Source organism: Diceros bicornis, unplaced genomic scaffold (genome assembly GCF_020826845.1).
Source record: "Diceros bicornis minor isolate mBicDic1 unplaced genomic scaffold, mDicBic1.mat.cur scaffold_590_ctg1, whole genome shotgun sequence".
Classification (NCBI taxonomy): Eukaryota; Metazoa; Chordata; class Mammalia; order Perissodactyla; family Rhinocerotidae; genus Diceros; species Diceros bicornis.
Genome location: NW_026691461.1, coordinates 47,594 through 63,811, shown reverse-complemented (window position 1 = coordinate 63,811; position 16,218 = coordinate 47,594). Strand labels below are relative to the sequence as shown.

Here is a 16,218-nt window from a genome sequence, read left to right as displayed (position 1 = left end):
ACCCAGCTGGGAGGAATAAATGTTCTGGCCCGGGCTGAGCCCAAGGGGACAGGAGAAAGCCTGGGGAAGGAAACTCATGTCTGCTCCTCCAAGCTGTGGCCCCACCCCACAGGGGCCACAGAGAGACAGAGAAGCTGCCAGCACAACGCCTGAGAGCCATGGCTCCCGGGTCAGAGCACTGCGGCCCCTAAAAAGCAGCCTCTGGGCATCTAGAGCTGTCCACATCCACAAGCCTCCCCTCTTCCACTGGCACACCTCCTTCCTCTGACCCTGTCTGCAGCCACCACCACGCACAGCCCCCTCCCTCCACGTAGGCACGACTCCCTTGCAGGGACCCCTCTCCCATAGGGAGCCTGACAGCTCACAGGCCCCAGGCACAGCACCCCCCACCAACCTCCTCTCCCCTAAAGGCATCGACTATCCCCATTCCCCAACAAGATGGCCAGGGGAGGGTCTGGAGGCCACAATCCAGTCAAGCCCCTGTCCCCTCGCAAGATGGCGCCCCCCTTTCCACTGGCTGGCACTGAGGCCTCCCTGGGGTGCCCCTGCCCCTCCCCGCACCACCAAATGCATCTGGGCTCAGAAAGCCAGAGAAGTGTAAGACTGACAGCCTGGGGTGGGCAGGGACAGATCCCCAGCCCTCAATACCGTGCCCCTACACCAACAGAGGTCATCACCAGCTCACCATGCTGATCCAGGCAAGGGGGCAGCAGCTGCCCCATGGAGAACTCAGATCCCAGGTCACCTGACCAGTTCCCCACCCCAGGCTGGCTGGTGCCCTAGGGTGAACTCCTGGCACCACAGGAAGAACTGTGGGCCCAGGGTCGCACTCTTCACCCGGGGGCCAGCTCCAGGGAGGGCAGTGGGAAAGATTTGGGGGGAAAGCAGTCACTGGCCCCAAGTCATTATTCCAGCTCTTTAAGGAGGGTGATCTGGTGGAGAGGGCAAGAGTATCATAAAGCAAACTCGCAGGGGTAAGAGGGGCTCCCCCATGTCCGAGGCCTGGGAATTGGCTCCTCTGCTATGCTCCCAAGGACGGGGTGGGATGCTCCTCCGAGATGCCTCAAAGCGGCAGTCCCTTGTCACCCCACCAGACCTCCCACCCCGCATCCAGGGCACACACACAGCTGCTTCCGGCACGCCCGCGCCTGTCTGCTGGCCGGCCCCACGCCCTAGGCACACACTCCATGTCCCTGGGGGTGCCCCAGGGCCTCCCTCTGACCGCCTGACGGGAGCCTGGACGCACCTAGCAGCCTGGAAGCCCCAGCCCGCGACCCCAGCCCCCTCCACAGCCGGACGCCCCCACCTTCCAGCCGGCCGAGCTGTTGCTGTCGCCTTTATCCTTGAAGTAGGGCATGTAACGGACCATCCAGTCGTAGATCTGCGAGAGCGTGAGCCGCTTGTCCGGGGCGCTCTCGATGGCTTTGGTGATGAGGTCGGCGTAGGACAGGTTCCTCTTTTTTGGTATGTGAGCCGCCACCACAGCATGACCGCTGACAGATGAGTGGTGTAGGTGCACACCCAGGAACCAAACCCAGGCCACCGAAGCGGAGCACACCAAACTTAACCACTAGGCCACTGGGGCTGGCCCTAGAGGATCTCTTTTGATTTTCATAATACAGAAAACAATTAACTTTGAGGAAAACCTTTGATATCCTTAGACTAGCAGGGAAAAAACTGGACAAACGTGTTCAAACTCAGTGCCAAATGTACTGAAGGAGCTCATTTCTAGGATCATTCCTTCAGCCGATAACCTTAGGTACGTCCTAGAAGCTGAAGCTGCCACATCATAGTTTTAGGGAAATGCATAAAGAAAACAGAACCCACTTGTAGTGACCTTGAGTCCTAGAGGTATAAGTCCTCCTAGGGACAGTGATGACTTACCTTCCTAACAGAGGAAACGTCAGGCTCTTACTATTTTATTTACTGCTACAAAATGTGACCATATAAAAGCAGTGCTTTAAAAACATTTTATTTTGTTCAAAATCACACTGGCATATAGATTTCAAAAAACCAAATAGTATTAAAAGCTGAACACTGCCACTACCACCAGTCCCCAGTCATCAACCCTCGCCTTTTCCGCAGAGGCATCCAACAATGGTTTAAAGCAACAATGGTTTAGTTTTCTTTTGTTTCGTTAGAAACCAGGGGTCATATTTTGATATGTCAGGTAGTTTTCACATTTCACAAAAGCATTCCGGCTAATTAACTTTCTAAAACCCCTCTGCCCACCCCCAAGAATGATTCATTTGTCATGTCACTTGATCTGTGTTTTCTAGGTAATGTGTTTTTTCTAACTGTTTCAGTTCAGGCTTCTCTACAGACTGTGCCCCTCACCCAGGCAACAACAGCCAGGCAGCTAGTCCAGATGATCCCCACAGGGGCCCCGTGGCCCTGTGCAGCCACGGGTGGTCCAGGAGAAACTCACGCAGCAGCAAGTTATGATGACAACTGTGGCCCAGCTGCAGACCCCTGGTGTTCCCGACCAGCACAGGTGCCAGCCAGCTCTGATAGCCCAAACCAGCAGCCCAGATTACAAATAAGAGTCCCTGCTGTCAGGTTAACAACGCCCACCCAAACTCCATGCCCCTAGTCAGGAAAGTGGGGTGGCCTCAGTGCAGGCCATCCATGCATTCCACCATCTAGCCAAAATCTGGTAGATTTTACTTATTGTTGAAACTTGGGACTATGTCATGTGAGATGTTCAGCACCTGTAAAGCTATAATTGTAACAAAGCAGTGTAATCATTTTATTACAATGCATCCTATACTGTGGGAGCATCATTTTATTATAATATCTCCTATACTGCAGGAAAATCATTTTATTACAATGCACCCTGGAAAAGGAGGTCACATTCCAGCAGCCAGCCTGACGATAAAATAATTCAGAAGGGGATAAGTACCATGAAGAAACAGGGGCAAGATTCTGACAACCATCTGGATTTTATCCTAAGTAGATGGGAAAGGTTGAAGCCTGAAAGACAACTTGACTTACAATTTTGAAAGGTCGCCCTGTCTGCAGTGGAGATGTTACCACCCAACGTGTGGCCTTCTGCTCGCCAAAAGACATGCCAATAGCCAAGAGGCAAAGTGGTAGGAGAAAAAGGACTTTTTATTACAGCTTCCTAGCAAGAGGGAAGATGGCCGACTCATGTCCAAAAGAACCATCTTAAGGGGGCACAAAAATCTTACAGCAGTTATATAGGCCATTGGGTTACTGGGGAGGGGATTAGGAATGTTGACCTTCTGGTCTTATAGACTGGGAGTGCCACACCAGATCTTTCAGTTTTCACTGATGATGGCTATCAGCATAGATTTTCTGTTCAGGGGTCATCACATTCCTAAGGAACTCAACAAAAACAAAGTTATCACCTTATCAAGTTACCATCTTATCGCAGCTGGGAGGTACATGCACGAGCAGGTGTCATAAAATCTACAGAGCAGTTAGATCTCCTGGAGGGTGCATATCCAGCTGGGTTAGTTTGTCAGAGGTCATTCAAAGTTACAAGAGAGTTTTTCTTTTCTACAATATGGCTTCCCTTATGTCAACCTTGTCTTGAGCTGGTTTCAGAGACTTGATGAAACGGAGCAAGAGTGAAACCAGAGACACACTAGAACATTTCCCTGGTCACAGGCAGGAGGAAGAACTATCCTTGTGGATCTTCAGATCCCCGCTTACAGCCTATTGGGCATCTTCTGACTCCTTCTCCCCAGTTTAAAATAGGCACTCAACTCCCACCACATTTTCTCAGCAGCCCTACCTTATTTTCTTCTCATTGGGCATTTATTTATTAATAAATGATAAATAAATGGCAAGCAATAGGATATATTGGGTTATATGAGGAAGCCATTTGGTGTAAAACTAATTTGGCCTGACCTTGTTTTTCCAAAAGGGCCTGCCGCAGCCACTGAGCATGCATTGTATATCTGCTTTAAGTATTTACTATGTCCCAAAGACAAGCACAAGGCCCTTTAAGATAAGGAAAGATGTAACTTCCCATTGGCATTTCCTTAAGGATAAGCATCTCTCCCTAGGCTACGGATTGATTGGTGACCTGCTGTGACCACCAAGCTCGAGACGAGACGACAGACCTGCTACTTGCTGTGGTCATCAATCGCTGTGTGAATTGCTGTGCAGGCTAGGCAATCTCTTGACTGTTGTAAAAGGGACATTCCAATCATATGTGATACATGCTCTTTGATGGTGTATAACCCCTCTGTACACCCCACTCCTTTCACGCCCCTCCTTACTTGGAGAAGGAAGTCCCTGGGCTAGTCCTCAGATATGGCTCATAATAAACTCACCCCAATTTTGACCCTTTTGATTTGACCCTTCCTCACGAGATTCCAGGTTCTACCACTGCAGGAACTAGAAGTGCTTGGTCAGTGTAACAGGTAGTAAGCATCCCGTGTATGGGTGGGTGGGCAGACTGGCACGTGCATAGTCTGTGGCAAGCAGAGATGCATCAATGAAGGCATGAAGGCCGGTGGCGGCCAGAGACGGAAGCTAGAGGAGTGCGCAGGCGCCACCTCTGCCCCACCCACTCCCTCTGGGTCCTCCGCTCTCACCCCGCCCGCTTCGATCGGCCCGCATTCCGCCTGCGGGTCCGCAGGTGCCCCTGCCTGAGCTGTGTTCCTGCCTGCTGGTGCGCCTGCGCACTGGGGCCAGCCAGACCGCTTTTGTCTAGTCCGGCGGATCCAGCAGTCCCGTGGCCTGCCGCTGCGCTACTCCTGCCAGAGTCCTGCGCCGCCTGCCCGGCAGCCTCGGTAGGGACGACCGCTGTCCACGCCGGGGCGTGATGGGCGGTGCGGCCCTCCCCTCGGCCTCCACTGCTGGCCCGCCTCCCCTGTCACCTGGGCCCGGTGACCCCCGCTTAGGTGAGGCCGCCTCCCACAGTGCAGTCCCCTGCCCCGTTCCGGGAGGCCGCTGTCAACGGTGCTGACGCCGCCGCGCCCGTCTCCGGTGGGCCGTCGGGTCGGGGTGACCCTGCTTTGCACCCCGAGAAGGGCGGGTCCGTCCAGGGAAGCAGTCTCTCCGTGGGCTGAGCCCTGCGCGCGCACCGTTGGGAGAGACCTCCCCGCAGGGGGCGTTCAGACACCGGATGGCGAACTAGGACACACCTTCGCCCCGAAGACCGTTAAGCCATCTGGCCAAGGGCTGAGTAAATATCCTTCCGCACAGAAAACTGACCTGCTGCAGTCAGCTGGCGTAAGAACGCTGAAAGTTTGAGCGTTTGACATTTTGAATCTCAAGATCCTTTGGAAAACTGATTTGCCAAAGTAATTTTTTTTTTGTACCTTGGAATGAGGTATATTTTAAAGTTAGTTTTTAAATACAACAAAATACAACCTTATAAGAAGAATTCGAACAATGTAGAAAAATAAGAATTCCTTTCTGTCCTTTTTTCTCCTTAGTCCTATTTACCTCCCTTCCCCCTTTTTCTTCACTTAGCAATATGTCTCCAACATCTATTCAAGTCCAGAGATAATTTCTTTTGGTCGCTGCATAATGGTCCATAATTAGGATGTACCATACTGAGTCAATCGTCCCCCATTGATGGGTTTTCCCACCACGAGTGGTACTGAGATAAGCGTTCTGATACATAGGTTCTGGTACTTGATTTCTATGGGCTAGATTCCCAATAGTGGGAACTAAATCGAGATAATGGGTCAAAGGATATACATATTTAAAATCTTAATTTTAATAGATGTTGACAGAGTGTTTCACAGACTATTATAGCAATTTACATTCTATAAATGCAGGGGAGGATCCTTGACTTCCTATCTGAAGTTAATGCCAGCTGAATGGGTGAAAAGACATCTTGCCCCATTGCTTTATGTTGCTTTTCCTTGGTTGGCTGTCGCCAGTTGGGACAGCCTCTTCAGTAAATGCCTCTTATATTCTTCTCCATCTCCTTGGTGAATTGTTTTTTCACTAATTTCTAGGAGCTGTTTGTATATTAAGGATATTTACCCTTTGCAGCCATAAATAAAATGTTGCATGTATTTCCCCCCTGATTATTTTTTGTCTTTTTGTTAGAACATCTTTATGTAGTTATTTTTTACTTTATGGCATCTGGGTTTCCTGCCATGTTTATTAAGAAAGTTTTCACCATCTCAGGATTGTAGAAATATTCTCCTAAATTTGACTCTAATAAACTTCCTCTCTCCCTCCCCTTATTCTCTTTCTTTCTTTCTTTTGAGGAAGATAGCATTTAACTCTTTATTCCGTCTGACATGGTGTGGGGTAGGGAACTAGCTTTTTTTTTTTTTTCCCTAGGTGCCACTACCATTTTTTAGCTAAAGCATTCTTTTTTCATTCAAAGTAAACACCACTGTCTATATATTTTGGTCAGGACTCTGTATTCTTTTCCTTTCCTCTTTTTTTTTTTTTTTTTGGTCTATTTCTGTGCCAGGACAACACTGATTTTTGAGTACAGAAGCTCTAGAATAAGTATGAATATTTTGTAAGTCAAGAACCCCCTCGGTATTCTTTATTCTTCTTTTCAAAATACTGTTGCCTCTTTTCAGACATGAGCTTTTTCATATAAGCTTTAAAGTCATGTTTTCTATTTCTAAAGCAAAACAAAAGCCAAACTCATTGGAATTCTCCTCAGAATTGCATTACATGTATATTTACTTTTTTGGAAGTGTGGCATTTTATGATATTAAATCTTCTTATTCAAGAACATAGTATCTTATTTCATTTATTCGTGTCATTTTATATCCTAAAATAAGATTGTATGGTTTTTTTCAGATTGTGCTCCACTTTTCTTGTTAAGTGTATATTCACTGGTATTTTATAGTTTTTGTGGCTGTTAATGAAATGGGATATTTTTTCTATTTCTGTTTCAATTGTCTATTGCTGACATAGAAACAAAGCTATTGATTTTTGTATGTTTATTTTGATTCCAGGCACTTTACCAAATTCTGTTATTCTTATAATTTTTGGTCTCTTAGGTTTTCTAGGCATACAGTCATATGATTTGCAAACAAAGATAATTTCATTCCCCTCATTATTTAGCTCATTTTTCTTTGTTTTTTTAATTGCTAAAACCTCCGTTGAAGTGGTGAAGTGGTGATATTTGACTCTCTTGTGTTTCTAATTTATTGGAATTAGCTTCTGTACGTCAACGTTAACATATTTGCTGTTGAGTTTTGGGCCCTAGTTTTTTAAAACATCACATTTAAGTAGTTTCCTTTGATAGGCGTTGTATTTTGAATTTTTATTAGGAATGGCTGCTAATTTTATAAACTATTATTTTGTCATCTAGTACTTTTTGGCTTTAAAATTGATGATAAAGTTAGTGAGTTTCCTGATAGTCCACTCTCTTACATTTTTGGCCTACCTCCCCTTTGAGGACAGTCTATTATCTCTGTTAGTATATGCTGGGCTCTATTTACTAATTTCTTAAATAATTTTAATATCCATACATATGCAAAATTTTTGTAAGTTTATCACTATGAACTTTTGTAAAGAACTCTTTGTATGGACATATGCTCTCTTTTTTCCTTGGTGAATACCTAGGAGTGAAATGGCAGGATCATGTGCTCAGTGTGTCTTTAACTTCTAAAGAAACTACCAAGCTGTTTCTCAAAGTGGGTGCACCCTTTTACATTCCCACCAGCAGTGTTTGAGGGTTCCAGTTTCTCCACATTCTCACCAACACTTTGTATGATCAGTCTTTGCAATTTTAGCATTCTAAGGTGTGTAGTAATATCCGGTTGTGGTTTTGTCTTGCATTTTCCTGATGACTAATAATGTTGAGCATCTTTTCATGTGCTTATTTCTCATCCATACATTTTTCTTCAATGAAGTGCCTGCTCAACTATTTTGCCCACTTAAAATTTTTTCTTCAAATTGAATTTGAGAATTCTTCTTGTTGGAAGTTCTATATCAGATAATGGGATTTGACAATATTCTCTCCTAGTCTGTGGCTTATATTTTCATTATCTTAATAATGTCTTTTCAAGAGCATAAGTCTTAATTTTGATGAAGTCCAATTTATCAATTTTCTCTTACGAATCTATTGTTGTATCCAAGCTGTCTTTGCCTACCCAAAGTCATAAGGATCACAAAGATTTTCTTCTATGCATTCTTCTAGGGAGTTTTTAGTTTTAAGTTTTATATTTACATCGCTGATCCATTGAAAATTTTTGTGCATGTCTATTGTACAACGAATGAATCAAAGTTCATCTTTTTGCACGTGGATACCCAGTTGTTTCAGCATCATTGTCTTTGCACCTTTGTTAAAAATTGATTAACCATATATGTGTGAATCTATTTCTAGTCTCTCTATTCTGTACCATTGATCTATTTCCACACCGTCTTGATTGCTGGCTTTATAATAAGTGTTAAAGTCGAGCCATCTACATTTTCCAGTGTCTTTTCCAAAATTTTGGCTCTTCTAGGTCCTTTGCATTTCCTTATGAATTTTAGAACGAGCTTCTCACTTTCTATAAAGAGCCTACTGGGATTTTGATTGAGATTGCTTTAAATTTTTAGATCAGTTTTGAGAGAATTGACATATTAACAATATTGAGTCTTCTGATCCATGAACACTTATTTACATCTTTAAAAATTTCTCTTAGCAATTTTTGTCACTTTAGTGTATAGGTCTTACACATCTGTTATAGATTTATTGCTGATATTTTTTGATGCTATCATAATTTTAAAATTTTTAATTTCTGATTGTTGTCAGCTTGTAGAAATATAACTTTTGTATATTGAGCTTATATCTTGCTAAACTCACTTATTAGTTCTAGGAGTCTTTTTGTGGATTCCATGGGATTTTCTGTATAGATGATTATTTTGCCTGGGAACGAAGGATTTTAATTCTTCCTTTACAATCTGTATGCCTTTTATTTATTTTTCTTGACTGATTGCACTGGCTAGAATCTCCATTACATTGTTGAATAGAAGTACTGAGAGTGGATATCTTTGCCTTCTTTCTGATTTTAGAGGAAAAGTGTTCAGTCTTTTACCATCTAGTATGAGTTAGCTTCAAGTTACCTGTAGGATGCCCTTTATCAGGTTAAGGAAGTTTTCTTCTAGTCCTAGTTTTCTGTGTAGAACCAGATTTTCATCTTAGATCTGGTAAGAAAAGTCTGTAGCTTTCACTGGATTCTCAGAAGCATCAACAGGGTTAAGGACCACAGGTCTAATCACTGTTGTGAGGGTTTTTCCATGATCTCACGTGTGTTCATGTGTGCTGGTAACAGCTGGGGCAGGAGGGGCGAGTCCTGCAGTAGAAATTGTTTAGAAGGTGTAACAGGGGTGAACACAAAGGGACTCTTGATCTATCACAGTGGTTCTCAACCCCAGCTGGTTCACATTTGAGTCTTTCTATTAAATCTTTAAAAATTACAAAATTTTTTTATCTTGAATTTTTCCATTTGAAATCTAACGTAAACATTTTATTTCTTCAACACTCTTTATAGTAATTTCAGTGACTACATACTATGTCATCCCATGACTGACCTGCTGTTCTCTTCTATTTGGTGTTTCGTTTACATCCATTTTTTATATGACGTGCTGTCATAAACATCTCTGAGCATCAAGCCTTTGGAAAGGCGGCTGCCATAGTTGGTGGGGTTATTGCAACTTTTAAATGTTTCCCCTGAAATTATATGATGTATTATGATGGAAAAAAATGATATCTGAGCTGTCTTATAAAATATATTTTTCTATAATACATATACTTTATTCAAAAATATTTGGCAGTAGGGAGTCTCCTGTGTCCTGGGCTTTAGTCCCAAGTTATGATAGTGCTGGACCTGGAGATTGGCCCACCAGGAACTTCAAGCCCACTCTGCACCGCATGTCTGGCCTGTCTCTGGAATGACTACTTCAGAAACTGTCTGTCTACTTCCATTCACTATTTTCCACCAGAGAGCTAGTCACTAAGCAGTAATCACTGAGTCCCTCTAGCACTTAGTTCCCGTAGGGTAGGTGCTAAACAGAGTGTTCAGTCTTCACACAGGCTCAAATCCAAAGACCTGGTGCTCCAGCGCTGTTTGGTCAACAATATCCAAATCCAGATTCAGGGCAAGGCTGAGTCTGTGTAGGACCTATCCCAGTGCTTGGCTCAGTGGCCGGCACGTGGCCTTGGAGCTGGAGAGCCTGGGGCTGAAGAAGGCTACTGCCTCTTAGCTCAGACGGCGTGTTCCCCTCTCGTGGCCTCAGTTCCCTCCGTGTAGAACGGGATGATGGTGGAATTGGCCTCGTGGCATTCTCCTGAGCAGTCAGTGAGGTGAGGAATGGAAAGCCTCTAGCACCATGCCTGGAGCACAGAGGACCGGCCCCGGTAAACGTGAGCCGCTGCCCCTGGTCTCCTCTGGCTCCTCCTTGTTGCTGTCCTCATTACCGTCAGCTCGGAAGCCACTAGCCAGTAGAATTGAATTAAGCAGATGCTTTAGCTCATGGAAAATTTGATACAAGAAAGTGTTACTGAACATCTCCTGCCGAGCAGCTCTTTTAATCTGAAATTACTCCACTGTAAGGGCTTTTTTCCACCTAAAGTAATCAGTTTGTGCCTAATTGTTATCAACCACAGCAGCCGGCTCCCCTATTCCTAAAGCAAGTAATAAGGGTACGCTTTTTGATGCAGTAGTCGGACTTTCTAAATGCCTTTGTACAGTACTCAGAAAGACTACTAGAAATAAAATTTGCCTCACTGAATCTCATCTTTTCTGTATTTGTTTAGGAATTATTTCATAAAGAAGTGATAATGCACCATGGCAGCGGCCCTCAGCATGTCCAGCACCAGCTGCAGAGGTCTGGGGCCTTCACAGGCAGCGAAGGAGAGGAGCAGCAGGCCCATGGAAATCCACTCCAGGCCCCTGCCATGTCCTTCACGCCATCGGTGAGCCCAACCCACCCCAGTCACCCAGTTACCAAGTTCAGCAGCAGGTGAATAGGAGTCCCGTGGCTGTGCAGAATGTGAGCATCACTTGTCAGAATGTTGGATTGGAGGAGGGAGGAAGCCCAAGGATCCCGCTTGCCCCTGTGCTGCTCCCCAGCCCCACTTCTCTGGGTTTTCAGTTCAGTGCCCAGCAGAGGCAGTTTGAGCATGGATCTCCGTCATACATCCAGGTTGCCTCACCACTGTCCCAACAGCTGCAGACCCAGAGCCCCACCCAGCCCAGCCCTGGGGCAGGACCGGGCCTGCAGAGCATGCAAATTGGCTCCCCTCATGCTGGCTTGGGCCTTTGCAGCAGCGGTCCTACCTGGTGAGGCAGATCAGCTGGAACCCATCCAGTGGTGGGCGCTCTGTGTTTCAGGAGGGCTAGGGCCTTGGCCAGGTGGCTCAGGGGACCCAGGTTCACCTGCAGCATGCAGGGACTCCCATCACTGTCAGAAAATGGAGACTCTCACAGCCCCACACCCAGTCCAGGGGGCGCTGTCCAGCACCTGAGACCCCAGAGCCCTGTGGACACAGGCAGGGGCAGCCTGCAGCCTGTGGCCAGCCCCATCACATCACCACAGCGAGCTTGCCACCCTAGATCAGTAGCAACATCCAGGGGCCACTGATCCAGCAGAAGCAGGTGCTGCAGGGACCACCACTGACCAGACCTCTGCTCCGTGGGGTCAGGGTCAGGGTTGGGGGAACTTCAGCATTCGGGAGGACATCCCTGCGCCCCACCAGCCCTTCCAGGACCATGGTGCCCGCTGGCCTCTCCAGCCTTCCTTTCACATCTCTGGGGAGTGCTGGGATGTGAGAGGATCCCAAGAAGTAGGAGGAGATCCTCTGGCCTCCCAGGAGCTGGCTGAGATGAGGAAGCAGTGCCTGGACCACCACTACAGAGAGATGGAGGCGCTGAAGGCGGCCTTTAAGAAGTATTTGATTGAACTGTTTTTTTTGCAGCACCTTCAAAGGAACATGATGGATTTCCTAGCTTTTAAGAAGAAACATTATGCCCTATCGCAAGCTCATCTCAGGCAGAGTGATTTGGACCTTGAGGAAGAGGAGGAGGAGGAGCAGTCTGAAGTTACTAATGATGGAGGTGAAAATTCTCATGTTTAATTACTTGTCATGGAAATGGATATCATGGCTTATATCATCACGAGTGAAATTCAGAGCTGCATCATCCTAAAGCACATGTTCTAGACATTTTACTCTCACACCAAGACACTGTTATAGTTACTTGATAGCTGTCTTAGAGATGTGCTGAGGCCCTCCCCGTTTATGGAGGATGGTTTGGGGACCCTGTGCATGGCTGAGTCCGCTAGCACCTGCATGCCAGCCGCTCGCCCCTCCGTCTAACTGTCCCTCCACTTCTCCCCATCACTGTTCCAGGCTGTGCTGCTCGGAGTGGCAGCACCCGCAGCCCTCTCTGCGGTGCCTTGCCGGGGGGGCTGGACACTATCCGAAGCTGAGAATCCTGACCATGCCCCTCTCCGTGTTAGAGTCTCTGTGGGTGTTATAGGTCTAACTTAGACTCGAAATATGTAAGGCACAACTGACAGAATTTCAAGGGGGACATTCTGAAATCCGCCATTATATGAGCGGATTCTAACATTTCTCTCAGAAAATAATAAATCAAGGAAATAAAATAATTATAAGGATGTAGAACATGTGAACAACATGAATTAACAACATAAATTATCCTGTTTGACTATACATATGTGTACATATTTAAATCTATGTACATATGTATATGTGTGTGTGTAAAAACTTTCATTCAACAAAGTGAAATAATTCTTTTCAAGGATACATGGAAATTTTTTGTAAATCGACTCCAAAGGAAACTTCAATATGATTTTAAACATCAACTCCATATGGACCATTCTGTGCATACAGTGAAGAAAATTAGAAATCAATTATTTAAAAAAATTATGTTTGGAAACTAAGAGACTTACTTCTAAGGAATTCATGGGTGGAAGAGAATATCCTCATGGAGTATTTTGAACTAAATGACAGCAGGAGTGCTGTGTCCTTCAGGCCTTGTGGGAGAAGCTGAAGGTCTACTTATAAAGTTAATTATGTGAGGGTCCGGCCCGGTGGCACAAGCGGTGGGGTGCGCACGCTCCACTGCGGCAGCCCGGGGTTCGCCAGTTCGGATCCCGGGCGCACGCTGACGCACCACTTGTCAGGCCATGCTGTGGCGGCGTCCCATATAGAGCAGAGGAAGATGGGCATGGATGTTAGCCCAGGGCCAGTCTTCCTCAACAACAACAAAAAAAGAGGAGGATTGGCAGATGTTAGCTCAGGGCTGATCTTCCTCACAAAAAAAAAAAAAAAAAGTTAATTATGTGAGAAACAAGAAAAATTGAAGACCAACATTCTGAAAGCTTTGATAGTAGACTAATAGTAAGTTAATTCTTTTATTAGTGTTTACTTGTGAATAATAGAAACAAGTTCTTAATAGAATCTGACTAGCATCTCAGGAGTTCATGTTTGACCATCATTTCACAAGAGAATGTTGGATTCTACTGACATTTACTAACATTCAGACTTTTAAGTGAATATTTTCCTCTATGTCATATAGTTCTCATTCCAAGTGCTTTTGTGTATTTTAAGTCTACCCTACTAATATCAGCTTGATTATCAAACTTTATTAGAGCCCTAAAATATTTGGGGACTAAGTATTGATTTCAACCAAATTACTTAAGTGAAATTAAGTAAATTTGCCTGTAGGTCATTTACTTGGAGAGTTGGTACAAGTGAAAACACACTTTTTTAAACCTTTGAGCAAATTATGTTTATATATTTTTTAAAACTTAAAAAAATCATTAAATCAAGTTGTCAGGAGATTTTCAGAGGTACTCTAGAAGTCAGTATATAATCCTATATTGAATTGTTAATGCCGTATTCTTATATCTTCAGTATGTTTTTCTAATTTTGCTTCTCAGTATAGTAGGATTTCCCCTTGACACCGTTGAGTGATATATGTGTAGTCAATGTATCAAAAACTGTAAGTATCAAGAGAGTGTTCCATCTCTATCCCTTTTAACCTTTTCAATAAAGGGGTCAACTACTCCATAACATTCAATTTCAGTGTTTAAAACTTGTATGAGAAGACTTGTTTTTGAAAGGCTTCTTACCTTCCAAGAAGGAGCGAACTTTACTAACAGTTTATCTCCTTCAACTTTTTTTTCCTTCATTTTTAAAAAATTTTTTATTGTGAAATTTTTATTGTACATTACTGTTTATCAGTCACGATATAAGTGCATCCCTCCACCCCTTGTGCCCACCCCCCGACCCCCTAGCCCCTGGTAACCACCAAACAGTTTTCTCTGTCCATGTGTTGGTTTATCTTCCACATACGAGTGAAATCATGCACTGTTTGTTTTTCTCTTTCTGGCTTATTTCACTTAACATAATACCCTCCAGGTCCGTCCATGTTGTTGCAAATGGGACGATTTTGTCTTTTTTTATGGCTGAGTAGTATTCCATTGTATATATATACCACATCTTCTTTATCCAATCATCAGTCAAGGGTTACTTCCATGTCTTGGCTATAGTGAATAATGCTGCGATGAACGTAGGGGTGCATAAGCCTCTTTGGATTGTTGATTTCAGGTTCGTTGGGTAGATACCCAGTAGTGGGATAGCTGGATCATAATGTATTTCTATTTTTAATTTTTTGAGGAATCTCCATAGTGTTTTCCACAAGGCTGCACAAGTTTGCATTCCCACCGGCAGTGCATTAGGGTTCCCATTTCTCCACAGCCTCTCCAGCATTTGTTGCTTTTTGTCTTGGTGATTATAACCATTCTAACAGGTGTAAGGTGATATGTTAATGTGGTTTTGATTTGCATTTCCCTGATGATTAGTGATGTTGAGCATCTTTTCATGTGCCTATTGGCCATCTGTATATCTTCTTTGGAGAAGTGTCTGTTCATTTCCTCTGCCCATTTTTTGATTGGGTTGTTTTTTTTTTTGTTATTGAGTTGCGGGAGTTCTTTATATATTATGGAGATTAATCCCTTGTCAGATATATGGTTTGCAAATATTTTTTCCAAGCTGGTGGGTTCCCTATTCATTTTGATCCTGGTTTCATTTGCCTTGTAGAAGCTCTTTAATCTGATGAAGTCCCACTTGTTTATTTTTTGGTTTGTTTCCTTTGAGTAGACATGGAATTCAAAAAGATCCCTTTATGGCTGATGGCAAGTAGTGTACTACCTATATTTTCCTCCAAGAGTTTTCTAGTTTCAGGTCTCACCTTCAGATCTTTGATCCATTTTGAGTTAATTTTTGCATATGGCGAAAGAAGATGGTCTACTTTCATTCTTTTGCAAGTGGCTGTCCAGTTTTCCCAGCACCATTTCTTGAAGAGACTTTCCTTTCTCCACTGTATGTCCTTAGCTCCTTTGTCAAAGATTAGCTGCTCATAGATATGAGGTTTTATTTCTGGACTTTCAATTCTGTTCCATTGATCTGTGTATCTGTTTTTGTACCAGTACCATGCTGTTTTAATTACTATTGCTTTGTAGTATGTTTTGAAGTCAGGGATTGTGATGCCTCCAGCCTCGTTCTTCTGTTTCAGGATTGCTTTAGCTATACGGGGTCTTTTGTTGCCCCATATGAATGTTAGTATTCTTTGTTCTATTTCTGTGAAGAATGTCCTTGGGATTCTGATTGGGATTGCATTGAATCTGTAGATTGCTTTAGGTAGTATGGATATTTTAACTATGTTTATTCTTCCAATCCAAGTGCATAGAATATTTTTCCATTTCTTTATATCATCATTGATTTCACTCAATAATGTCTTATAGTTTTCACTGTATAGGTCTTTCACCTCCTTGGTTAAATTTACTCCTAGATTAAAATTTTATTCTTTTTTGTTGCAATTGTAAACAGGATTGTCTTCTTGACTTCTCTTTCTGTTAGTTCGTTGTTGGTATATAGAAATGCAGCTGATTTCTGTAAGATGATTTTGTACCCTGCCACTTGGCTGTGGCTCTTTTTCCAAGTGGTGAGAGTGGGCACCCTTGTCTTGTCCCTGTTTTCAGAGGGATGGCTTTCAGTTTTTCCCCATTGAGTATGATGTTGGCTGTGGGTTTGTCATATATAGCCTTTATTATGATAAGGTACTTTCCTTCTATACTCATTTTGTTGAGAGTTATGATAAAAACTCTCAACAAAATGGATCTCGTCCATCTTTGTTGGATCTTGTCAAAAGCCTTCTCTGCATCTATTGAGATGATCATATGGTTTTTATTCCTCATTTTGTTAATGTGGTGTATCACATTGATTGATTTGCGGATGTTGAA

General features: G+C 44.0%; 1 protein-coding gene across 1 annotated transcript in view; it reads right to left on the bottom strand.

Moving 5' to 3' along the window:
- Positions 1 to 11,662, bottom strand: part of LOC131403226 (forkhead box protein O6-like) — a 29,829-nt gene extending 18,167 nt beyond the window's left edge. The window contains 2 exon segments of the mRNA XM_058537515.1: positions 1,307 to 1,456; positions 11,570 to 11,662. Coding sequence (XP_058393498.1) covers positions 1,307 to 1,456; positions 11,570 to 11,662 — 243 coding nt within the window.
- Positions 11,663 to 16,218: the final 4,556 nt, after the last annotated feature.